The sequence below is a fragment of the Nothoprocta perdicaria genome, unplaced genomic scaffold, assembly GCF_003342845.1.
Source record: "Nothoprocta perdicaria isolate Ctin4 unplaced genomic scaffold, notPer1 scaffold_349, whole genome shotgun sequence".
Lineage (NCBI taxonomy): Eukaryota > Metazoa > Chordata > Aves > Tinamiformes > Tinamidae > Nothoprocta > Nothoprocta perdicaria.
Genome location: NW_020455587.1, coordinates 103,929 through 128,480, shown reverse-complemented (window position 1 = coordinate 128,480; position 24,552 = coordinate 103,929). Strand labels below are relative to the sequence as shown.

Here is a 24,552-nt window from a genome sequence, read left to right as displayed (position 1 = left end):
TTTTCACAACAGAAATGAACATGTTTGTTTTATTTGTAGTGGATTTTCTGTTAAATGAATAAAAAGAAAGACCCAATTAAAAAGAGGAGGATACATTCTGTTTCCAAAACGATAAAGAAATGGCAAATCTGTTTCTTAGAGTCAAAGAACCAAACTGCAGAATAAAAGAACAAAAGAATGARTAAAAGAACTGCTGAAACCGACTGCATTGTTGGTTGATGGGCTGTGGGTTGCTGCTGTCAGGTAGCAGTGACTCGTGTCTTTTCTACAGTTTTTTTTTGCCTCTCACATCCTTGCAGAAAACCAGCAGTGAACATTCTGCATATGCCATGCAGAGCTGTTCCAGATTGGTTTTAGGGAGTAAAATCCTGTCTCACTCTTGTCTATTTTCTTTTGCAATGGGAAATGAAAATTACCATGTAATACTATAATTGGCAGATACTGTTGTTGCTCATAATATTATTCCAATGTTTTAGTAACTCTCTTATTGTGTTAATTCACTTTGTGCTGTCCTGCTAGTTTACAGTCAGAAGAGTGGCTAAATGAAGCTGAAAGCTATTATTTCTTTTTCCTATGCTGACTAATTAGTCTTTTGTTTCCTTGTATCAGAAAGTCACAGACGCAGTGAGTTTAAAGCTAATCAATTACTATACATGTACTGCATGAAATCAAACAGAAAAGACATTTAGCATGCTCACTTTCTGGTCTAGCAATAACTCAGCTTGTAGAGCTCCCATTATCTTAAAGGTAGAGCACTGCATGGTCTTATAMAAATTTAGAGTAAACTAATTCATATTTTCTTTAAAAGAGTAATAGAAATAGTCAAATTTATCTTTTCAGAGCTAGACCATGCAGAACTACTTAAGCCAATGGGAGATGGGCTGGTCCCTCCACAAGCATAGTCTAATTCACTATTTATTTTGTTGAAACTTTGGACTTGCTGTTCCATTAATTGACTGTTCTCTTTGTCTTTGTATTTACTTTCCCAGATGTTCCAGCCTATCATTTTACTTATTCTCATCCTTGTATTATTTTCATCCCTTTCATACACAACAATATTTAAGCTTGTCTTCCTTTTTACACTGTTTTTTGTACTGTAAGCCATTCGTCATTTACTGTTCATTGTAGTATTATTTTCAGTTTGTTTATTTTGTCCACCCTCCAAGATAAGAACTGCAAGAGACATAGTTTCTGTAATAGCCACTGCTGTAAAAACACTGAAGACTACTTGTTTGCCAAAAACAAAAAAGACAAAACCAAAAAAGCAAAACATATACCAAAAAGTCACACAGTTCAATAGGAGACTCTCTCACCAAGATATTCCAGGTGAGTAAATAGAAAATGGTATTTTTCATTTTGTCTGTTTTTATCATGTTAAAATAAAATATTTCTGAATGAATGGAAAAAAAWTAACTAATATTCATTAATTTGCACCGAACTAGAAGCAGAACAGACTTGTGCACAGTGAGTATGAGGCGTCTGTTCTTTCTTCTTCCCAGTCCCAGAAAAAGAATTTGTATTCTAGCCATATATAAATACTAAACCACTTTCAGTATATATTCTGCAACTATATTTCATGACTTGTATATGTTCTGCATAATCTTGATGATTTTTTTTTTCAGCACTGTATTATGTTGATTATGTGGATGATGAATCCAAATTCTATCTTATAGTGACAATTTTGTATTAGTCTGCTTCAGAAGAGATTAAATTTTGCAGCTTCTTGTTATAGTACTGTGAGTTCTAGATTTACATCTCATTTTAATTCTGTMGTGTGAACACAATACTTCACACTGGGGAACCTGGAGAACTGCTTAGTTACTTCTTTGGTTAATTCAGTTTGATGGGGGAGAGAGGGAGGGAGGCAGCATAAGACAGGTTGATGTAGAAGGCTTATTTGGAAATGGAGCAAGGAACCCGAACACCTGAGATGGACCTAGGCCAGGGTGGTGCATCAGGGCCGGCAAKGAGCCTTCTGAGAGCAACAGGCCGTTTGTATTCTGTATTTATTATAGAAAAACATGGTGTCACACAGTATGGTGTCTATTGTCAAATGTCAGTATTTTGACTTGAACTAAAGTAAGTAAAGTAAGCAGTGCTTAGTTACCTTGTCTGATGTCAAAACAGCATTTCCTAGCGACCTGCTTTATAAGGTAGCATTTTCCAGTGTAGCCTGGTGGCTGCCAGGGCCCTGCTTGCTCTCATTCCGGTTTGAGAAGAAGTGTAGAATGAACATGATGTCTCTTGGCATGGTGAGGGACCTTGCTGCCCAGCCACCCCGAGGACAAGTGAGGTGCCTGTCTGTGTTCCTCTGCATGGATGGCCTCAGAGTATTTCTGTCTTGCTTGCAAGGTGCTGCCTGAACTAAGAYGACTCATGGTATCCTTCCTTGTCACACTGAATCTGAGCAGTGTGACGGGAGTAGCAGGCCCTGCACTGTGAAGACTTCATTCAAAGTGGTCAGTAGAGCTCAGTTTTTTTTCTGATTTATTCAACATATGTTGAAGCCATCCAACAGGTTTGAATTCTCCAGAGTCGAATATTTGCAAGTATCTAAGTCTATTAATGGAGTTTCATTAGGCAGATGCCATGATAAAGCCTCTGGTAATAACCGGTATTAAATAAAGTAGCTGCTTTTCCACATATCAGTAATGATTCCCTTTGATTTCTCATGCCAGCACTCTGTTCACTTCACTTGTGAAGTGAACATCCAAGTGAACAGCTATCTCCAGCTAATCAGAATCCTGCCAAGGGTTCTGCTCTGCTGCATAAAATAATTCCATTTTGAGAGGCAAGCAGATGTTAGTCAATATAATTTATATTATGGGRACTAAAAATGTAGTAAACTCACTACATTCAGAATTTCARAAMMAAAMMAAAAAAAAACTCATTTTTTTTCTCCTTATTACTTTCTTCAAGCATAGTAACCTCAATTTGCAATGCACATGTTAAACAAGTGAGAATTATAGGCTTAAACTTGTCATATCAAATCTTAGCACAAGATTGACTTTTTGTTTTTGCTTGGGAGAAAAATACTGTTTTCTTAAATGTTATTGAACCATTCCCTTAAAAGAAAAACACATACTCAGATCTGATCTGGTGTTCTAAGCTTTTTGATTTTAACTCACTTTTCTCAGTCATGTATAATTAATATGAGTAGAGAGGGGTTCATTTACATCAAGATTATCAGTACTAATGTAAAATAGAGAGAAAACATAATACAGTAGTTTGGAAAGATGTGCTTTGTTCTCAGATATCAGGAAAGGTGAATGTCAGTGAACCTCTTGAGTCAAGAAATGAGAAATCCCTACACAGAATTGGCAGTTATAACCTCACTGATTTCTCACTGTGGTTTTCTTTCTTATACTTCAGGTTTTACTTCATGTGAGCTGAACTTTCCTAACCCTTATTCAGTGAGACATCAAGAAAGCAAATCAAAGTTCAAAATTTTGGGACATTTAGGGAACGATTGCAGCAGCTGAAAATCTGAAATGAAAGGATCCCAAGGCATCCCAAGCCCTTTCAGAAGCTTCCCCCAGGCCTTGTATCTGTGATGAGCAAGGAGAACTGAGTTCCCCTGCAAACTTCAATACAGAGAAACCTTTATGACAAACGAGACATTTTTATCACAGTCTGCTGCATCCAGCTTGAAGGGAACGATGAGCTGCTTATCTTTTTCACGCTAGATACTGCAGAGAAGTTCACAGCCTCCCCCTTTCTTCACTATTTTGAAAGCTGCTGAGAAAGCTAACAAAATCAGCACAGGAATCTATCCATAGCCAGAAGGCAACATCTAGCCAAAGAAATTTGTGCTGTCTTGCTAAATTGAAATTACTTGGTCTCACAAAGAAATGTGGTAATACCTGTGAGGAAAGCAGGCAGATTCTTCCTGCCCAGTTCCTGGTCTAGTGGGCAAAGTCCAGCTCACTGGCCGGTGAGTAAGTTCAGTGCAACACATCTGCATCCTTTAGCTGGAGTGCATGGGAATCGGGCAAAGAAGGGACCGGGCTGCCCTCCTAGCACTGTCACACTGGCCAGAGCACCAGGCAGAACACGACTGATTGATTAAGTTTTGTCTGCAGCCCAGAATGTAATTCTTAGTAGCAATAAGAGTAAGGGCAAACAAGCCAAATATTCCAGGTGGTCTGGCTGCTCAAATTTCAATTACGCTGATGGCAGATTCACAGATCTCGTTTTGGAAGCAAGTAACTTCTTAGAATGTGTTGCAATAGCAAAATATAGTGGGTATGTGAAACGGTTTTGCCTCTGTGGATCAGCTGTTGAACATCTTTGTATGATATTCTTGTCATTTCAGATAAAAGGAGGACATTCCCAGTTTGCTTTTCAGTAGCATTGCCCCTGATTTTCAACTCCCCAGTTAGTGATCTCTTCTCTAGTTGTTAGTGTTTGTTCTGATAGCATACAAGCAGAGTCAGAGAAACACAGAAAATTGAACCAAGAGCAGAGACCAAATTGTCACTGGCTGAACAAAAGCAGGGCACTTCTGAAGAGGCAGCTACCTGTACCATTGGTCTTTCTTGTGTGGAGCTGCTTAGATGATTCAGATCCCRGTAGTATAAACACAGGAAATATAATGGAGTTCATAAATTGCTTGAGTGGCCACTCTACATATATATTAGTATGCATGATATAATAATAAGAGATTAAAGAAATTATCTCTTAAAACTCTGGTTTTTTTTTTCAAATGAAGGAAAGGCCCTTTAACAATAAAGAAGAGGATCTAATTAACTGAAGTAGTGCTAGGACTTGTAAGTGTGCTTATAGAGCAAAGCTCACATGCTGAAGAAGCTTGCAACATCACAGTAACCTTTATGTAGTATACTACGTCTCAAAGGTCATCATTAGAACTTACCTGGGGAAGTTACCTCAAGTCATTTAATGTACAAGTGATGTGCAGTTCCTCTGGAGCACAGAATAGGAACGACAAAAGTATGCAGTCTTGCAAAGCTAAAAAGCACAATGTTTATTGCTGTTGATAGGCCTGTTGAAGTAAATGGTGCAACTCATCCACGATAGGGAGGTCTAAGTGTTRGAAAGATTATGTAAGAGGACACAAAATTGCTACACAACCTTTAGGTGGTAAGCACCATCCGTGTGAATTGGATGCAAGAAAATTGGAATTTGGGCAGGATATTAGGATTAATAGCCCATTCTTCAAAAGAAAAAGATTTTTAAATTTTAGGTTGCCTTGTTTTACATTACTTTGAAAGATTAATTTTGTTTCCTATGTCCTCACAGCATTCATTCCGTGTTCTTCCAAAAAGAAGAGATCTTCTTGACTCTATAAATCTAATTCTGATACTTCTTCACCTTCATAAATTAGAAGTAACTCAGATGATTTTTATGTCATTTAGCGTATGCATTTTTCCCTTCAGTGCAACCAGAGAAATACAAATATTTGTATCCTATTTAGCATTTGCTCTGAATGCCCTGACAATTTACTTTTACAAATATTTTCTTCACTGTTACAGAAAAATTCCAGTTCTACTGGAGTGATCATCACCTCCAGGATCAGTGATATTTCTTTCAACTAAAAATAGCCATGCCTGCAGCCCCAGTTAGAGAGAGTAAGTGTTTGCTGACACTTGTCACCAGAATGAATACTAGGAGACAGCAGGTGCCATAGTGCAGAAATATGCCCAGCAGTCGGAATACAGAAAATTGCCAAAACCACGACTGTCTAAATATGTGTTATAAAAAGACATGAACTGCATATGAACTTTGGGAGTTGTTTACAGAAAAGCAGCAGAGCTTTGGTATTTTGGATGCCCTTCCCCTTAGTCACCCCAAAATTTGATAGGTGGGTAGGAGACTTCTAAAGGCGTCAGTATCAGAGACCTGTTTCCCTTTGGCTTAGATTTCTGTCCCTGATTTTTTTTTTTAATGCTGGGGGAAGTGATATTCAAGCCCATCTTCTGCCATTACGCATCCAGATGCCTATGGGGAAAATTGCAGGGGCTTTATTTAAGGTAAACATCTAAAGTATCCGCCACTGATTTCCAATTTAACCTTGGAGAAGTGTCATGACGTAAGACTTTGTTGGCTCTGTATCCCTGCTGGTATATAATACATGCATTTGAAGAAGTGTACAGTGGTAAGAGGAGACTGAATTTGTATTCCTTTCTGCCCCTTTCCTTACTCATATGTGTATGCCATTGGGATTTATTTGCTAAGACTCTTGAGGTGTAAAAATCAACATTGTTCAGGAATCTAGCGTGTGGCTGTGTTGGTTGCAGAGTTCTGTTCTGTTCTTGTTACCAGCTTTATGCTGGCACAGCAACATGGATGTGCTGCAATCTACCTAGTACAGCAGAGGTGAAGAAGCCTGTCTAAAATGATCCTGAGCACAGAATAGCTACCAGAATACATATTTTTCAAGGTCCTGGATTATAGTCCGTGCTAATACTCATGCTCCTTTAATTTCAGTCTCGCAATTATTTAAATTATATTAAATGAGGCTTATGTTACATCTACCCCTTTTATTCCTATGTTACATTGATCTTTTTATTCCTATATTGGCACAGCCTACTAACTAGACCATGGCCACGTTTATGGGAATGTGTCAGGGATGTGATGAGGAGAAATTAAGCAGAGGACTTCTCTAAATTACCCCTGTATCTTTTGAGGTGCTGACTTTTATCAAAAGCAGGGCTGGTGCTTCATGTGGACAAAGTATGCTTTGCCTATGGAGACAATATATCAGATGTAATAAATTAGGATGGCCTTGTTGCTTGGKGCTGCTGAAGAGAGGATGGTCTTTGAGAGATAAATGATTTTTTTTTTCAACATAAGCAAAAGTAAGGGTGTCAAGAGCAGTGAGCCCTGGTTGTAGAGGTCTGTCTCTTTGCCTTCTTTTTCTTCAAGCTTTGCTTTGACTTTCCCATAGGAGGATGAATTTTAAATRGCCTTTTGACCTGTGTGCGGCAACATTTGTTTTTGCCTATTTAGCCTCAAGCTGTCTCTGAGCAGTCATCCTCRAGCTATGGGTAGGCCAGAAATTTTCTTTTTTCCAGGTGTGATCCTACAAGCGTGTGCTCAGAGAAGTGCCCGTGCCCATCCAGGAGAGCGCAGCCTGTGAGCGGCCAGGGGCAGGAAGGATGTAGCTGATGCCTTCCCAGGACAACGTACCCTTGCTCTGGTGATCAGCAGCTATGATGAGCATATGGAGACATTTTTATTAAATAAGAAAACGCTTTCTTCAAACAGAAATTTTTACAAAGTAGGACAGCACTTTAAAAATATGTCTAGTGGTCAAATCCCGCAGTCAGACAAGGAAGCAGTACTGTTTTAAGTTCAGGGAATCACGGATATGAGAAGGCAGAGCTCTTTCACAACCGTGTGAGCTTCAAGTCTTCTACCTCTTTAGTGAAAGCCGTGATCTGAGTGACATTCAGCTCCCAGGTCCTAATAAACAGCTTCATCCCCACTTATTTCTCWTTTCTCACATTGACAAGGATGTCGRATTTTGCCTGAGTGAAAACTCAGCCTTGAGATTTAGCCTCTTGTTTTCTTTAATTCTACCGCATTTTATTTCAAAGAGCTTGCATAACAGGACAAGGGGCATTGAGCCAGTCCTATTAAATACACGAGAATGACAGTGTGTGCTGAGGGGGCAGGGGGAGTGAAGCAAAGGTGTTTGGGGTTGTGCCTGCTTTGCGCGGGGCAGCGCTGGTGGCAGGAGGCAGCACATTCCCTGCACGCGCCGCCTTCGCTCSCAGCCCTGCCGGCTGCCGCCGCTGGAAGCCTCCTCCCGACTAACAGGCACGCTGCGACTTTATGAAAGGAGGGCTTTTAAATCCTGAGGGTAGAGAGGCTGGGAATTTTCTTTGGGAACATTTCATTGTGTACTTGAGCGCATTTGTTCAGTTTTCAGTGACTTTTGAAAAGTTTGCAAACAGCCTAAGTCCTGTTACTGTCTTACATGGGAGCAGAATAAGCACCCAAGTAATGTATTCACTGGGACTTACAGCTAGACCATATAAGGAGAAAAAATGTGTTTTCCCTGAAACCTGCTTTGGTATTTACTGCAAAAGGCACCCAGAGTTAAAATCTTCAYGCTATGCAGGGATTTTATCCCAGATCCGGCTCATTGTTCTCAAGAGGGAAGTGCTGACTAAGCTAAGGATGCCTGAATCCTCCCATCGTGTCCTTCGTCTCGCAAATCCTCCTGTCATCAACTGATCTGCTCTGCCCACAAAAATATATATCACTTCTGCTCAATGCATTCAAAGACACATATCTGACGGCAGCACTTGGCCATTATTATTATCATAGCCGTGTAGCACAAGACAAACACTGTGTGGCCCTTCTCCAGATACACATAGGAGAAATGTTTCCTGAAACATGAAATTTCTTACAAAGGGTTGGTCTCAGTCCTTGTCCACRGATGCCTCCACGTGTGGCAGTGACCAAGTCCCCAGCAGGGCCGCGGTGTTTGTGTGCAGCCTCTGCCCGGGCAGGATGACCTCACTCTGCCAAATAAGAATTTGGCACAAATAAAAGCAGCCCAACAACGTGTTGTGAAGCCAAATGGCACCAGCTGGTGTCCACACTGCTTGGGCGCTATTCTTTCTAAGGAATTTTTTTTTCTGAGACAGTGCCTGTGGGAATGGGTCCTAAACAGAGGGAAGGAAAGAGCTACAGTTAAAATTAGCAGAAACACCATGTGGTTACTGTGCCGCCCGGATGGAGTGGAAGCCAGGCCAAGTCTTGTGTCTGTAACCTGTYGTGGACAGACAGTTACAGTGAGATCTGTGAGCAATGAGGGCAATCTGACAGGGACTGCAAGTGTCTGCCTTCGAGTGATGCTGCCGTATGTGAAACATCCTTGCTAGCCTTGCACTGGAGGTGAGTTTCCCTGTGCAAGGGAGATTCTCCATCCAATTTGAACCAGGGACACAAAGTATCTTAACAGACTGGAGTATCTGACCCAGAGAAAGCAGCAGGAATATTGGGGTGTATCTCAAAAAAAAAAATTATCACCATTCCCAGAATGCCAGAAAATAAGATTGCACGATACCCAATAATTCCATTCTTTGTAAATAATAGTATATTTTAATACAGAAAAAAAAATTAGAGAGGAGCAGTTTGCTTTTCGGTCTTTAAGACAGCTGTTAATCAACAAAATTGCCTCTTTAAACCACCCTTCTTTACAAAGCAGTGTATAATGATCGGACTGCAAAGCTTAAAGTAATAATAAAAAGAATATAGCCCTGAAAACCGGGTTTGGACAACACAAAATAATTTCCCTTTACAACATTAGTGCTAATAAAAGAAGTCTAAAATTGCCTATTGTCATAGCTTTAATATTAACACTGGCTGCTTTGGCAAGCTTTAAAGACTGGGCTGCGCTATAAAACCTAAAAATGTCCTGGACTTGGAGTTGTTTACACAAAATATGAGGAGATATAAAGTTACAGAGCTGGGGGTTGGAAGAGATGGCTGTAGAACCGTCCTCCGTGCACTGACGTCACATGGAAGCCAGCTGCTAGGGTGATGCTAAACGGAACTGTTTTTCAGTTTGCAAAAGTTGTGGAGTTACTCAAAGAGATTTTCAAATGCTGCCCCGTTTGAAAGGTTGCCCCCTGTTTAGCTTTCTCTTTCCTTTTAAAGATCGAGATTTGCAGAACTGGATCTCAGCTAGCTATGCCTTTCACTGCTTTCACTGCTCTTTAGAAACGGACTGCAAAACTTCCAAAGGATTTCTTACTCCATGAAAGGTACGGTCTTGTTTTGTTTTAACTTAGTATTTTTGAGCAGTTTGGAACAGTTAAGATTTGAAAAACAGTGAAAATTACTAATGAGACAGTTTCTATTTATATGTTGTTTATATATTTAGGTATGTTGTACTTGTTCTTTATTTGTATGGACTCTTGATCAGTTCAATCAGTTTCTCCAGAGCAGGGACAGATATTTTAACAAAACAGAGATGACAGTTATCATTCTGAACACTTAGTCTTTGTATTTTTCTTTTCTATTTTCCTCTTTCTTTCCATTTCTTTCTTATTCTTGCATTTTTCTTTCTTTGTTCTTTATTTTTCTCTTTCTTTTTTTTTCTTGCTTGCTTGCTTTCTTGTTTTCTTTCTTGCTGTTTTCTTCTTTTATTTTCTTTCTTTCTTTCTGCATCTCTGCATTTCTCTGCATCTCTTTTTTCTCTCATTCAAATGTAATTTCTTTTTAGGTATGAAGTTAGGTATTATGACACCTGACATTCTTTTGTAACTGCATAAATAAATCTGTGATTTCCTTAGTCATTARTCATCCAAAATACAGCACCTTGTTGGAAAGACAGATTAATAGCTTTTTTTTTTTTTTTAACTAAAATCAAGGGAAAATTTGTGTATCTGAATGGTTATGCACACCCAATCGAGTTAATCTGTTGCAAAATACACTCTTTTCTGCTGACGACACTACACAGTATTTTCAGAATTTCCATACTACATATAGATGTTGATTTCAAACTGTTTTGTACCTTTAATATGTGGATAGAAATGACATAAATAATGGGGTAATAGTTAGATTGATATTACATAGTAACTTAAAATATATATATATACGTATATATTTGGCTTGAGAGGAAGGCGAACTAGAGGAAAAGTAAGGGGAAAATGCAGCTGATGTAGACAGAATTGATTATTTGCTCAAAGTTGCTTGCTATAATGAGCTTTTGACCTTGTCTAGGACATATCCCAAAAAAGCCAATACTGCAAGAGCACAGACACTGTTTTGATCCACACAGAAAATTAAAATCTTGTCTGTCTTTTGCTTATATAAAAATGATATAGATTTTTAAATACAAAAAGAGAAGTGATGTACATCTTACTGTGTTGCATAAGCCATATTGCCCATGAGGACATCCTAGTGCTGCCTACAGAGAGAGTGTATTACCAGGGCTACAGCTAAAAGTTTGTTCCTAGTTCCCAGGAAGGAAAAAGAACAAACAGAACTAAAGAACAAAAGAACAAAAGAAAGAAAAAGAGACACAAAGAGATAGGAGTTAAAGCTCTCAGAGGAATTTCCTCAAAAAGCAGCAAAAAGCAGCAAAACTTTATAGTCCTCCAGCTGCTAACATCAATAAACATGAGCTTTCCTCCCAGTGTTTGTGTCAGAAGGAAATCAGAGAAGAGTCAGAAGGAAATCAGAGAAGTGTAAGAAGGAGTATAAGCTTTCTGTGGAACTTTGGGCTACATGTAACTCTCCATATCTAAACTTTTCCAAAATCTGATTGCATTTTGATGGTCTCCAATCTATTTCTATAATTAGAATCCTATATAAAATAGCTTATAAATTGTTAAGGTGGATGCAAACATGGCAATTATAGTTCCCAGCACTAAGAAACTACAAGCAGTCTTTTAATACTATATGCATACTTGAAAGGATTACAGATTCTGTATCTGTTCTGATATATGTATATAAAATTATAGTGGATAGTATTGAGTTTCTCTCCAGTAATATGTATTTATTGCTGCTTATTGAATCATGATYGTTGCTACTAATGGTGCACTGGGAGACTCATGATTTCTATTACTTGCAGGCAGGTTATGCCTCTCTCTCTAGTTCATGATGTGACAGTGTTTCACAGTTTAGCTGTGTGCTTCTGGCACATATTAAAAAAATCTAGAGGAGCAGAGATAGAGAAATTACTTGAATATATTTYTCTGAGATGTCTTAGAAAAATTAAAAAGGCATAAATGTAGTCAAAAAAAAAAAATCAAATGACTTACAACTAGCAAATTGAGACCGCACTGAAATGGTTGTAAAGTTCTTTAGCAGTAGATGTTTAGACTGCAACAGATCTTTAATGCAACATATTTTGTATTCAAGTTGCTTCTCATCAGCACTTACTGAAGCCTTTGGCACAAAGCTGGAGCTTTGGTTTGGAGAGGTGCAGTTTCTATAGCCTGGCTGCCTTCCCTACAAAACCATGAGAAAACCAGAGCTTGATTTCTGTTACATTGAGAATGCTGCATTGTCTCTCAGCACCTCTCTCAGTTGAAGGGAATTTTGTAGTTTTGCAAAGCTGCTCTTTATGCTTCTAGGCAGCTGGAAAAAGAAAAAAAAAAAAGAAATCTGCAGATAGTTCAAAAGCAGATTGCCAGGAACAGAGCTCCGAGATGGCTGTGAGGCAAAATTTGAAAGAGCTAAGCTCCAATGTCGTGTTACATGGTGACTTGGTGACACTGCTGTGAAAGAGCCTGGCAGAGCTGTTCAGAACACAATCAGCCTGTTCTCTAAGGCGTCAATCCAAAACTCTTTGGGATGAACGGTTTTGCTCCCACAGAGTTTGAATTGGTCATTTGGTCCTTGTCAGCTGAAACATCCTGTAGCAAGACTTAATATGATACAAAGACCTAAGCAACCTGTCAGGCTTCAGCTGAGCTCTCTGCTTATTTGTTAATGAAAGAAGCTGGTTCCAAGTTTGGCATCAGCTCACAAATCAAATGAAATAGTGCAGGCTCTGGTAAGCTGTGATTATGTAGTATCCAGAGCTGAGTCAACATGGGTTGCCTAATAAAATACAGGATGCGAAAGAATTTTGAATGAAGCTCAAGAATGAATATTCACTATATCAAAGAAAATGTGGAAGATAAAATGAGCAGTTCCTGTGTGCTGGCAAACGCAGTTAGGGGAAAGAAAAATTCTGGAAGGGTGAAATGGGCCTACCCCTAGTTAGCCCTGGGATAATTTGTTCACCTGCCCATGCAATTGCTTTCTGCTAGGAGGGAAATCCAGAGGCCTGTTGTAATTGAACTAGATTCTTTGCCCACCTAAGTAGCACAACAGCTTGCTTTGGGGGCCAAAGTTAGCAAACTTGAGTATCAATACGTACATCCAAGCTATTGTGGCTAAATGAATGGGGGTGACTGGCCTTTTTGACATAGTAAGTGTTCCAGTATTAGTGGATTTTCCATTTTCAGACCTGAGGAAGCAAGAGGAATGCCAGCCCGTAAGACTTCAGCTGTTTTGCCCAAAAGTTAGTAGAGAAGATTTCCAGCTAAGTTTCGATAGGTGCAGGCAGAGAATATGTTCCTTCCCAAGCTAGTCAGAGAACTAATGTTTATAGATTTAGATTTGTATATCCAAATTACATGGACTCTTTATTGTGCCCTATAGTTCTTCATATAGTAGAATGATGCTTTCTACATTATATGTTTGTAAAATGTAAATTATTTTTCTCTCTTGTTTTCCTTCATTTATTTTAAAGCATTCATATAACCATGAAAATTTGCTTCAACTATGAAGTTTATAGTCTTCAATTACTAGAAGAATCTCCTAGTTTTTGTCATGCTTCATGCATATGTGAAAAGATTGCCTGAAAAAAAATACAGTGTCCTTMCATTTATAGTTCAACAGTTGTCTTTTAAAAAACCTCAAATTCTTAGGACCTTGCCATGGTCTTAAAGTGTCCTAATGTTCCAGTCAGTGTCATGCAGGCTGAAATTTCGTTAAAAGCAGGCTTAGTGAAGAGTGATGGCAAAATTGTGAAGTGCACAGCATGCTGGGGTAGACATTCCTGAATTACATAATGCTAGAAGTGCATCCCGCCCTGCCTTTCCACATTGGGCCCAGGTCTGCTTCCCATAGTGCTTCGTTCTTCCATGTTATAGTCATACTGCAGATATAGATCATTTGAATTCTGTGATACTGTCTCTTGCAAGAAAATTTGAGTTAATTGTTTGGTGGGGGAAATTTGTGGTGGCAGAGATTTTTTTTTTTCCTGATAGCTAAAACCAAATGCAGATAAAACTTATTTTGATAAACTTCCAGGAAATTCAGGGAAGAAGGAAAAACACAGAGCTGTCTTCTTGCTGTTACACAAACTGTAGCCATGGACCTGCAAAAACACCTCGACAATACTGAGAAGAATTGGAATAARGAGAAAATGGAATTGCTGGAGAGATTTGACAATGAAAGGAAAGAATGGGAATGTCAATGGAAGGTTATGCAGAAGAAAATAGAAGAGGTACCTTTAAACAAAGCTCTGAACACTAACATTTTCATCTGAGTCTTGTCAGTGAATAGAGGTTACTTCTATGATTTTTTCTGTGAATTATTTCCTACTCCCTATTCATCCCTGTCACTGAGAGTTTTTAATAACTGATGGTAGGATACAAAGCCTGGGGTGAAGTAGTATTTGCAGCTTCTCATTTAATACTCATGAATAAGAAGCAGGATCTTAAATGTCACTCTGTGTCAGAGTTGCTATAATGTTGTTGGCTGCGTATATTGCGGCCAGGTCTTCTGGGCATAAGCCACAATGCTCATTTTAGATGTGCTTTTTGCAAGTATGGTCATACTGAACAGACCTGCATGTATGAGGTTTAGGAAAATGCACATTTAGTAGCAAAATTTCAATGTAGGCATCATAATATAATTCTCTGGTAAAAAGTAATTACTTGGAGCAAGTCTGCTGGCATAAAGGGTAATATTAAAATGAATTTCATACATCAAACACTGYATGATGAAGAATTATTCTGTCAAGAGACTGCTCCATTTATGGATGACATKTAGCAGAGAAAATGGCTTTGGTAAATATAATGAAAGCCCTGGCAACAAACACTCCCTCTCTYCCATTTCTAATGCATCTCTTCCAGAAAGAGTTTAGGCAATTCTTTATTATTCTTTTATCCCCRAATTATCACTTCGGCAGATCTCTTTGGCACTCCGTAATACACACATCGAATCTTCCTTGGCAATATACCTGGGCAAGCTTTTCATCAGTGAGATTTCCATGTTTTTCATTCTGATATACACATGAAGTAGTTTTGCTTGCTCTCTGCCAACACCATCCTGTGGCTGAACATCACAGGAATGTATGGCAGRGATTGCTCACATGAAAATATGAGAAGGAAAAAGATCAGTACCAAATGAATTGCAGTCATACACTGCCCTCATTTTGCAGTGCAACTCCATCATGTCAGCTCTCTTAAATTTTGCCTGCAGGCCTGCTGGACTTCGGTATGATAGTCACTGCCAGTAGTCATGGACGTGATAGTTCTGCTTTTTTGTGTTAAGCCATTTCTGTCATGTGTTTCTTAATTATACCAAGATGAAAATGCTTCGAAAGTTAATGATGTGATCTGTGTAATTAGTTGAATATCATTTTGTATGGTTTATAAGTTTTTTTGGAATGAAGACATTACCTGTGCTGTGATGAGGCATTCTGTCATGACAGCATTATTAGAAGTCCTGGTAACCATGTGCTTTCCRTGTTTTTCTGTTAGCAAGAGGGTTAGGAAAGCAGGAGAGGGTTGAAAAAGGCATGAAGAATGGAATGGAGCGGAGGGCAAGAGAGTTGTGCCAACAGCTGGGTACTACAGGACCAGACAAAATACAGAAGATATTCTGAAGATAYTGGTATCCTAAAGTTTACTTCTTATGCTGTCTGTAGCTGCCTTGATTTCAGTTTCCTAAAACTGAAAGTGACTTTCAGTCACTTGGCTAGAAAAAAAAAGAGAGGCATACTTGCAAATGCYATCATCTACTAACACATATATCAAGTCTTTTTATCTACACCCAATGTTGCTGAGTGAAGCATTATTCAAAACACAAGGTGAATATATTCTTTCATCATGAATATCATAAAAGTAGCATGATTTGATAGAAGATTTTACTCTTTTTTTTTCCAGCTTTACCAGGAGGTAAAACTTAGACGGGAGAACAATATGAATGTCCTTGATAATAAAGACATTCATAGCAAGATGCTGCAGCTGTCCATGTATTCCCCGGCTTTGGAAGAGAGTGACACAGTGGAGCTGAACTATCAATACAATGTGGCAAATGACAGGAAGGAAAAAGGGAGTTTGCTCAATAAAACAGGACAAGACTGTAAAGAAGCCAGAGCCAAGTGGAAAACTAACGATCTGTTAAGGGACAATCTGGCCTTTGAGAACCATGAGGAACCTGAAGACAGCTTCAGCATCAAAGCTTCCAAGAAAAATGCCAAGAATTATATTGGTGATCTCAATGTAGTAAGTAAATCTATAGCATGTTTTAGTTACAAGGGTGAGGAAAACTATGAGGCCTTTGACCTACCAGGGTTAACCTAAAGAACTGATCCCCCTGATTTTAACTTCCCAAAAGACTGGTATTCCCTCCTCTACTTCCTGCTCAGTTGGATATTGATGAGCATCTTAGCAGTGATTGAATGTGTTAAAAGTGTGCTCTTTACCTCAGTTCATAACCTGGGAACATTTTCCAATCTTTCACTGTGCTATTTGCTGTGCTCTGATTCTTATATGTAAGTCACCACAAGTTTCAAAGTAATTTTAGAGGTACCATTTAAAAATGCTTAAGGAAAAGAAAAATGTTAAAGATGTAAAAATGTTAAAGAAATATCTTTATATTTATAAAGGCTCTTAAAGAACTTGCCAGAGTTAGTGAAGAATTATGCAGCTATCAAGAGGAAATTCGAAAGAAGTCCAACCACAGAAGGTAAAAACATTTTCTGGCTTCATTATGTTAGAGAAAGAAAATAAGTAATGAGATGTACTGGGCCCCTGTTCCCTTTGAATAGGGAGGTGCAGTCCAATTTATTAGGGTCTGTGTTCTGTCAGAGCTCTGAGTGTTTCAGTGCTCAGAGTAAAGTGTTCAAATGAAATATGCTGAAATATGTTAGGCTGTAACAGACAGTCTGCTGGATGTCTCTAAGTTACTACTGCAGTTGGATTAGTGTTCRTAACTTTAAAGCAAATAGACGAATAAGTGATGAATAGTTTCTAAATGCAGGCTGAGGAAGGTGATTTTTGAACAGGTCTCAGAATTTAGATTTGTACTGTCATGTTCAATGCTAGGAATTCCACGCAAGGGCTGCGCTGTGTATTAAGGATTTCCTCATTCAGTTCATAGGTAGAATCCCACTGCAGTTATTGAAATCTTGAGATCTCACTCGTTTTCCTATGAGATAGTTAAAAAAAAAATTCTTCAAAACCCTGAAAGATAATATCAGTGACACAAGAAAGGAATACCAGATTCCCTTAGTTGAGGTTTTTTCAAATTCTTCATGTATCTTTCAAATATGTTGGGTATATCAGCTGCAGCAGAACTGCTCCCAAATCCTTTTTAAGCAGCTAATCTTAAAACACCTGTTTGTGGGAAGAATGAAGGCTGAGGTTTCCTGAGGGAATATTCTTAGTACTCTTCCTTGAAATGCCTCTCCTTTTATGTGCAGAATGAAGTCACTTCCTTTCCTGGGGGAATTTGAAGAAACCCAAAACACAGTTATTCTGCCTGAGATGAACCATGTGTCCAGCAGTGAATCACAGACTTCAGTTGTTTTTGAGACGGAGGAGCATAATAACAGGAAGAATCTGATGAGTTCCACCAAAGGTTTGAAGGACTTGTCTTACAGTGCTGGTGACAGAGGAACAGACTTCAGGTCGTGGCAAAGAAAAGAAGCTCCGCCGGTTCCTCCTCGGAGCACTTCTCGGCACCTGACAAACTCGCTCTCTGCAATTGTGCAGCTTTTTGAAGCACCACTGAGAGATGCAGGTGTCAAAAGCAATTGCAAGGTTCAGGATTGTAGGAGCGGAAATAAAGTGATGAATCCTTCACCTGTGAAACAAGATGAAACTGCTGTGGCCTGTGCCAGTGAAGGACAGACTGTGAGAGGTCCTGTGGTTGTAACTGCTGCAACRCCGGTAATCAAAAATGAGTGCAATGGACCCGCGAGTTTCTGCCACAACACATGGGCTCATGACGTGAGCAAGCTTGGAAAGGAGAGCACACGTGAGCCCTCTGCACTGCCAGCCCAGAAGAGTTGTTCAGATGGAAATATGGCCCAAACCAAGACACACCAGAAACAAAATCTCAAGTCGCAGGGCGGTCATTATCACAGTAATGACTTTTATGCCCCTGCTGCCCTGCACAATGGTCTTTTGGAAGACTCGAGGTGTGCTTCGGGAAAGAGCCCCAGAAATGAAACTTTAGCAGCAAAGATTGATGAGTTTAACCGGACTGTATTTCATACAGATAAATGTAACAATTCTTTGCAAGAAAAACAGATTCTTCAAACTGCACCAGAAGATCACAAACCTTGCAGCTCTCTGTGTGACTCTGCAGTTAGCAGGACAGAAACTGTAAATATGCCCTCTATTTCAAATCCCAAGATCTCTGCAGCAAAGGAACAAGAAACTAGCAACCCTAGCAAAGCTAGCAGAGCAGCAGGGCAACAGAGGCAACTCAATGGGCTTCCAAATAGTAGTGGTTACAGGCACATGCTTCATGAGCATGACTGGAGACCAAGTAATTTATCTGGTCGCCCACGTTCAGCTGACTCAAGGTCAAACTACGGTGTTGTTGAAAAGCTTCTGAAAAACTATGAAAAATCAGCAGTGACTTCTCCATGTAATGCAAAATACTGCAAGGACAAGTGGGCACAGGCAAGTTGTCAGTTCAGTGAGACGTCAAGTCAGTTTTTAGAAATGCTCCATACTGACCAAGGAAAGCAAGAGTTTCCACGGAATTCAGCCAGACATATTGGGCAGCAATTCAAGCAAGGAAAAGAGAGGCAGAAGTTACCAGAGGTAAGGTTTGTAAGGTTGGCAAAAAACAAAATAATTCAGTTTTATATTAAACTTCAGATCCTAAAATGAGGCACGATAACATGGTATTGTAAATAATGGTGTAAAATTAGACATTCTAGGCCAGGACCTGGATGAATCAAGAGTAAATCATCTGACTTTAAGGTTATAGGAAGGTAAAAGAATAGAAATAAGCATGCCCACCGTGAAGATTTGCACGAGATTTTGATCTCTGTTGCTTGGGTGTAAAATGAGCTTAACTGCAGTGTCTCTGCAGTGCAGATATTTAAAAACTGAACTAATGAAACTGCAATCAGATTTTAGCCCTTTTAAGCTATTTAAGCCCTTTAGCTCCTCTTACTCATGTCTCAGTTTCAGGTTTGCCACATATATTCAGGAGAGGATGGCATAACTAATTAATTTGCATTTGGCTGAATATTATTTGCAAAAGTTTAGAAATGTTGCCTTTGCCTACATTCTTTCTTAATAAAATGAGAAACAGATGTTTTGGAAAATGTATTATTAGTTAGAGGTTCTGTAAATGGCCACAAAGAAAGAAAATTCACAGTTTTCCCAAAAAGCTCATTGGTCAAAGAGCAGAAAGAAATATGCCCCTTATGACCTAAGACAGGAGAAAGCAAATGTGTTTGGAGCTGAAAAACTTAAATGGATCAGATTGCCCGTTGGTATCCCTAAAACCGTCACAAGTCCACAGATTTCAGTGGAGCTATGTGGACATAAACAGCTGAGAATCCGGCCCTCCGGTACTTTTTCTTCTGCATGTCTTTATGTCAGCCTCGCAGTGGTGCAACAGCATGCTTAGCAGAAACGTCTTTACTACAGTTTAGAAGGAAAAGAAATACAGGAATCCTCAGATTTATTGTTTTTTATCCAAAGAAGATTTGATAGGAAAACAAATTTCCATCAGTAGATATGTATGGAAGAAATAATGACCATGTAATGGTCATCACTTACATCAGTGTAAGCAAGAATAACATTATTAAACGAAGGGAATTCTTTTCCTTCATAGACTCMTACTTGGTGCTGTCATTTCTATCTGTATAAAGTGAATGTAGAGTAGATCCTGATGAGGAGGTAGGTAGCACTTCGGACGCAGCAGCGCTCCCTTCTCACAGATGTAAAGAACTACAAATGGCAAGAGGCATGGAGGAATTGATGTTATTTTTACTATTTCAGGTTTGCTTTGTAACTAAGGTCARAATCTATTACCATTTTCTTTGCATATAGAGACTCTGCATGCAGACATAGCACTGCATTAATAAATAAGCACCATAAATAATTTACAAAGTATAAASTGCTTCATGTTGCCCTAATGGAACAAGTTCTTAGTAAGATGTGACTGCTGAAATAGGATCTTCCAAAAAGATGCCTGAGAAGTACATAAATCTTAGTAATGTAAGACCGTATTCTGAGTTTTATGTGTTCATACAACAGAATATTGAGTTCATTCACAAAACTTCCAAACATAAAAGAAACCTGCAGGATCAGTGGATGTCAGGCTTGACTTACATTAACATTTTATACCTTTTAGTGTGTGTGGCTCATATCCCCACATGTTTGAAGCTGCAACTGATGTGAGAATCCCTATGCACAGAAATATCTATTCTTTTGCGTTCTGTGCATTACTGCGTGCCTTTTAATAGCTTGAGAGCACCTGTTCAGAGGTCACCCCAACTGTGTTCCTGCATTCCCTTTGCATTCCACAAAAGCCTTTTGTGCTGCAGCTTGCTAAAGCGAGGGGTTTCGTTTGTGTCCTAGGTATCGGTGCCTGCTAAATGTTCCAGCGGAAACGGCTTCTCCCGGCCGGCTCGGCCAGCAAACCGGCGCCTGCCGTCCCGCTGGGCCTCCAGGTCCCCGTCCGCGCCGGCCGCTGCGAGGAGGACGGCGCACAGCTCTGCCGTGCCCTTCCGCCCTGAGACCTCGGCACTCTGAGCCCAGGGCTCGTGGGGAGCGGCGCTGGGAAAGCTCCGCTCCCGGCTGTGGCTGCCGCGGGGCTCTGCGCGGCCGCCAGCCCCGCTGCTGCCTCTTGTCCCAGGGGGATCCCCTCGCCCGGCCTGCTGGGCAAAGCGCWTTGACTCACAGGGCATCGGCACAGTCTTCAGTGTTTTTATTGAGATGAAGTAACTCTACTCCCATTTTTCTCTGATTTTTTTTTCTTTTTGGTAATCACTCACAAGGAATTTTTTTTTTTTTTTTGAATGGCATCTTTGTTAGTTTGCCACTCAATTTTGAGTTAAAACTATGTATAGTGCTGTATATTCCGACTCTTTTGCAAATAGCAGAAGATAAAGCTGTATGCATGATCATGTGTTTGTAGGTGCATGTGTTGGAATAGGAAGTATACAGGTCTGTATTTAGAAGAGACAAACTGTGCTAGTGTTGACTTTGAAATTACAACTTATCTGCCTACATATATATATACTTTGTGTTTATTTTAAAAAGTTTGAAATATACAGTCCTGATGACATTTATATTTTGTATATCTTTTACATAGGYTCACAGGTGTAGTATTTAATGTACAAAAACTAAATATGCATTTTTGTGACTCTRACTGCAGCGATAATGCCTTGCACAACGCGTATCTGAAGCAGACTCGCCCGACGGATTCCCAGGTCATGCTTCGTGGCATCCTTGTTCAGTTTCTCAATCCATGCGATGCTAGGTCAAAGGACCCAAACGTATTTTTTCTGAATTAAAATACTATATGATTTATACCACGTTAGCCTTTTTCAGCACCAGAGACATTCCTGAAATCCCAACCCCTTAAAAAGCTTAAATGTGCCATTATATATATAGCATACTGTAAACATTTAACTTTAGTAGATTCAACTAGTGTAATATATGATTTATGAAGGGAAGAAAAGAGTTGTCTATGCTCAATTCTGTAAAACTTATTTTTCCTTCTAGCGTTATTCTTTGAGGTTTGGCCAAGTCACGTAACAAAGGACTTGTTTCCTTTCACTCAAGGCAGGAGAACAAGGACTGTTGTTGTCCGCAGTGCTGCAGACGCCCTCTTTTCTACTCTTCTCCTAGACTGGAGTGCCTGAGTCTCTTGCCACTCGCTGCTCCCCGACTGACTTATGGCAGTCACGACGTTTACCTGCACTCTGGCAACAAGCTGCATATGGTATGGAAATAGTGCATCGAGGTGCAATCACATGGTGCCAGAAACCCTAGACAAATGGCACTGGAAGTCTCTTTTTTGCCATCRTCTGACTGTATTCTCGACCGCCCAAATGATGTGTATGGATATGCATGGGTGCTACAAAAACTCTTGCTGAACTTTCAGAATGACGGTGTCCTACATCCTGGAATTTTTGCACCCTTCTCCAGRCTGTTGCTGGATGCATAGTGTGCTAATGATGATAAATGTTACCATTTAACAGCATGTCTAGGTTCAAAGGAGTAAAGAAGCACTTCTTCAACATCAGCCTAATCTTATGTCTTGCACCTTTTCTTCTTCCCCTGGAGAAATACAGTGTGTTCAAAGGCATTTCAGAAATCATCCCACGATGCATTAACATGCACATCTTCCTACATGAATGTAAAAAGGATTTCAGAGAGAGTATAGGCTTTTTGTCCTAGTGAATTGTATGTGTGGCAAAATAGGGAAAATTAGGTGTGCTTATCTTGATAGTGATTTATTGTCCTACTCCAGTCATGTTGAGAATCCACAACCTATTGCTTCCTTTTAGGACCTTGTTCTTCTTTCTTTGGCACAGCTATACATTTGCAGGGAGAGCAAACAGAAGACCACCTTTTCTGAGCTCCACAGCCTGTGTGGTAGGATCAGGACCGTTTCAGGCGCCCCAGTGTTGGGACAAATAGGCATTAGAGCCAAAAATCCAGCCTCGTCCCACCACTGTGGAGGTCTGCATGGCAAAGATGTGCTCAGAGGCTTTTCCCGATCTGGAGTTCCTGCTCCTTTCCATGTGTTGAAACACAGGAAGGCCTCAAGCAGACAAACATTTTATTGCAGTGTCCTCAGACATTAGTGCGAAGTTATTACTGGAAAAGTTTTGAGGACACAAAACCTTGAAGCAAATTTTTTTCCTGGTTGAATAGAGACAAAAATCTGTCTGCTTGAGGGAGAATTCAAGAGAACTGTAGATTTACCTGTTTGCCCTAATTTGCAGATTGCACTCCGTTCAAACTTCCCTAGAGCTAGAAAAATTATAGATGCTTTAAAGTTAATTTGGAACATTGCTCAAGATTCTGTCTAACTGTGAAAATCAGCAAACCAGATGCCTTGCAAACTGATCTTTTAAATACCTGAGTAGCTGAATAGCTTTGACTGCCTAAAGCTGAGGAGAGGATAATATTACAGAATTGTGTAAATTATTACTTTTCATTTCAGTCAGTGTTGACTGTGGTAAAACTCTTCTTTAAATTACCTCATGGTAATCTTGAACGGTTTTGTTCTGAAAAAAATGGTGGTGAACTTTTGTTTGAAGTATGTAACTGTATGAACAGTTTCCCTTGATAGTCAATGAAGGTGTTTTTTTAGCTCACTTCAGTTTCTTTGATTACTTTTGACATAATAACATTGTTGAAAAACAGAGAAAGGACCTACAGCACTCCCTAATGTATGTAAGTTTAATCAAAAGGAGGTTTTGGAAATAAACTAATAGGTCACGGACAAGTCCCTTTTGTCAAGATGTTTTTGTGTCCATACACATTGGTTTTGATGGCCAAAATCATCAAAACTGGTGCTTTTGGCCTGTGGATGGCTAGGTGGATATACCATTTTTAGAAGCGTGCCCTGAGACTGTTTAAATATTGTCTCTTCAGACATACCCCTAACAGGACCGGGGCATCGTGGTGAATATCTCAGTTCCCAGAGCTTGGATTGCTAAACCTCAGGTACCACCTATCTGCTGTGGGAGGAACGAGCTCTGTCCAGGGGTCCCCACACAGGCTACGACAGAGAAATGGCTTTGGCATTTGCAGGCTCTGAGGTAAGAGAGTCTGCACACACACACACCCCTGCACTCACTCAGGAACCACAGATAATCTTAAGTCTAACTTGACCTTTCTGTTAATCCTAGGATCACCTACGGGAGTGTTTAGTTTTGCAAGCCTTCTCTTAAAATGGCAGATTTAATATTATTTCTCTGTATGTTGTCCCAAGTCTTAGTGCAGAAGCAGTTGTTCTTTACTTAATTCTGAACAAGCCTAAGATTCTCTATGCTGCATGTTYAAGGGCATTAGTAATGAAATAAATACAGCAGGGAGTTTCAGAGCGATGAAAACTTTAAAATAAGTAACAGGGCAGCCACATTAAACTGCATCCATTCTCACACAAAGTTTTTTTTAAAAAAAAGAGGAAAAAAAAGAAAAAAAAAAGCAAAAAGAAAAAAACAACAAGCTGCCCACTGAAATATTCACAAACTGTCAAAGCTGAGGGGATGACAGAAAGAGGAATCTCCCTCACACTGGGAGATGGAGCCTTAGTCTCACCCTAAATCCCCTATGAGGGAGGAGGGTGCCAGAGCAGTAACGCACAGAAAAGAGTCATTTAGTTTTTCTCGACACAATGCAGCACAGCAAACCTCCCAATGCTAGAAATTGGTCTCACTGCCTCACTCTTAGAGGCAGAAGGAATAGAGAAAAAAAAAAACTTTTGCCATTAACTTTGGATATTAATCCTCAAACTCACTCAGTGTTTCCACTGAGTGTTTTGCCTTTGCTGTGTTCACGATAGTCTTCTCATGAATCTTTAAAATGTTGCTGAAAGGATGAACTTTGCTTGTTCTCCAGCAGCAATACAATTATCTCTGACCATTACACCCACGGTAAGGGGAATTAGCTGTTATATACAGCAAAGACTTGGCAATTGGTGTATTAAAATTTCCCAGAGCAATCAGAGCACCGGGTTATTTCTCCAGTTGTCTATTTAAGAATTTGTCTTTGTAAATAGGTATTTTGTATCCAAATGGCTTCAACAGCATTGTAGCAAAGTTATACAGCATCCCAGCAGGCAGGCTAA

The 24,552-nt window shown here is 39.6% G+C and overlaps 1 protein-coding gene across 1 annotated transcript; it reads left to right on the top strand.

The window, feature by feature from the left end:
- Nucleotides 1-36: 36 nt before the first annotated feature.
- KIAA0408 (KIAA0408 ortholog) lies at nt 37-23,061 on the top strand. The gene is made up of 7 exons (XM_026044049.1): nt 37-1,326; nt 9,634-9,740; nt 13,789-13,984; nt 15,651-15,992; nt 16,376-16,455; nt 17,192-18,545; nt 20,322-23,061. Exons 3-7 carry the CDS (start codon nt 13,850-13,852, stop codon nt 20,493-20,495), a joined length of 2,085 nt encoding a protein of 694 aa, XP_025899834.1. The 5' UTR covers nt 37-1,326; nt 9,634-9,740; nt 13,789-13,849; the 3' UTR covers nt 20,496-23,061.
- Nucleotides 23,062-24,552: the final 1,491 nt, after the last annotated feature.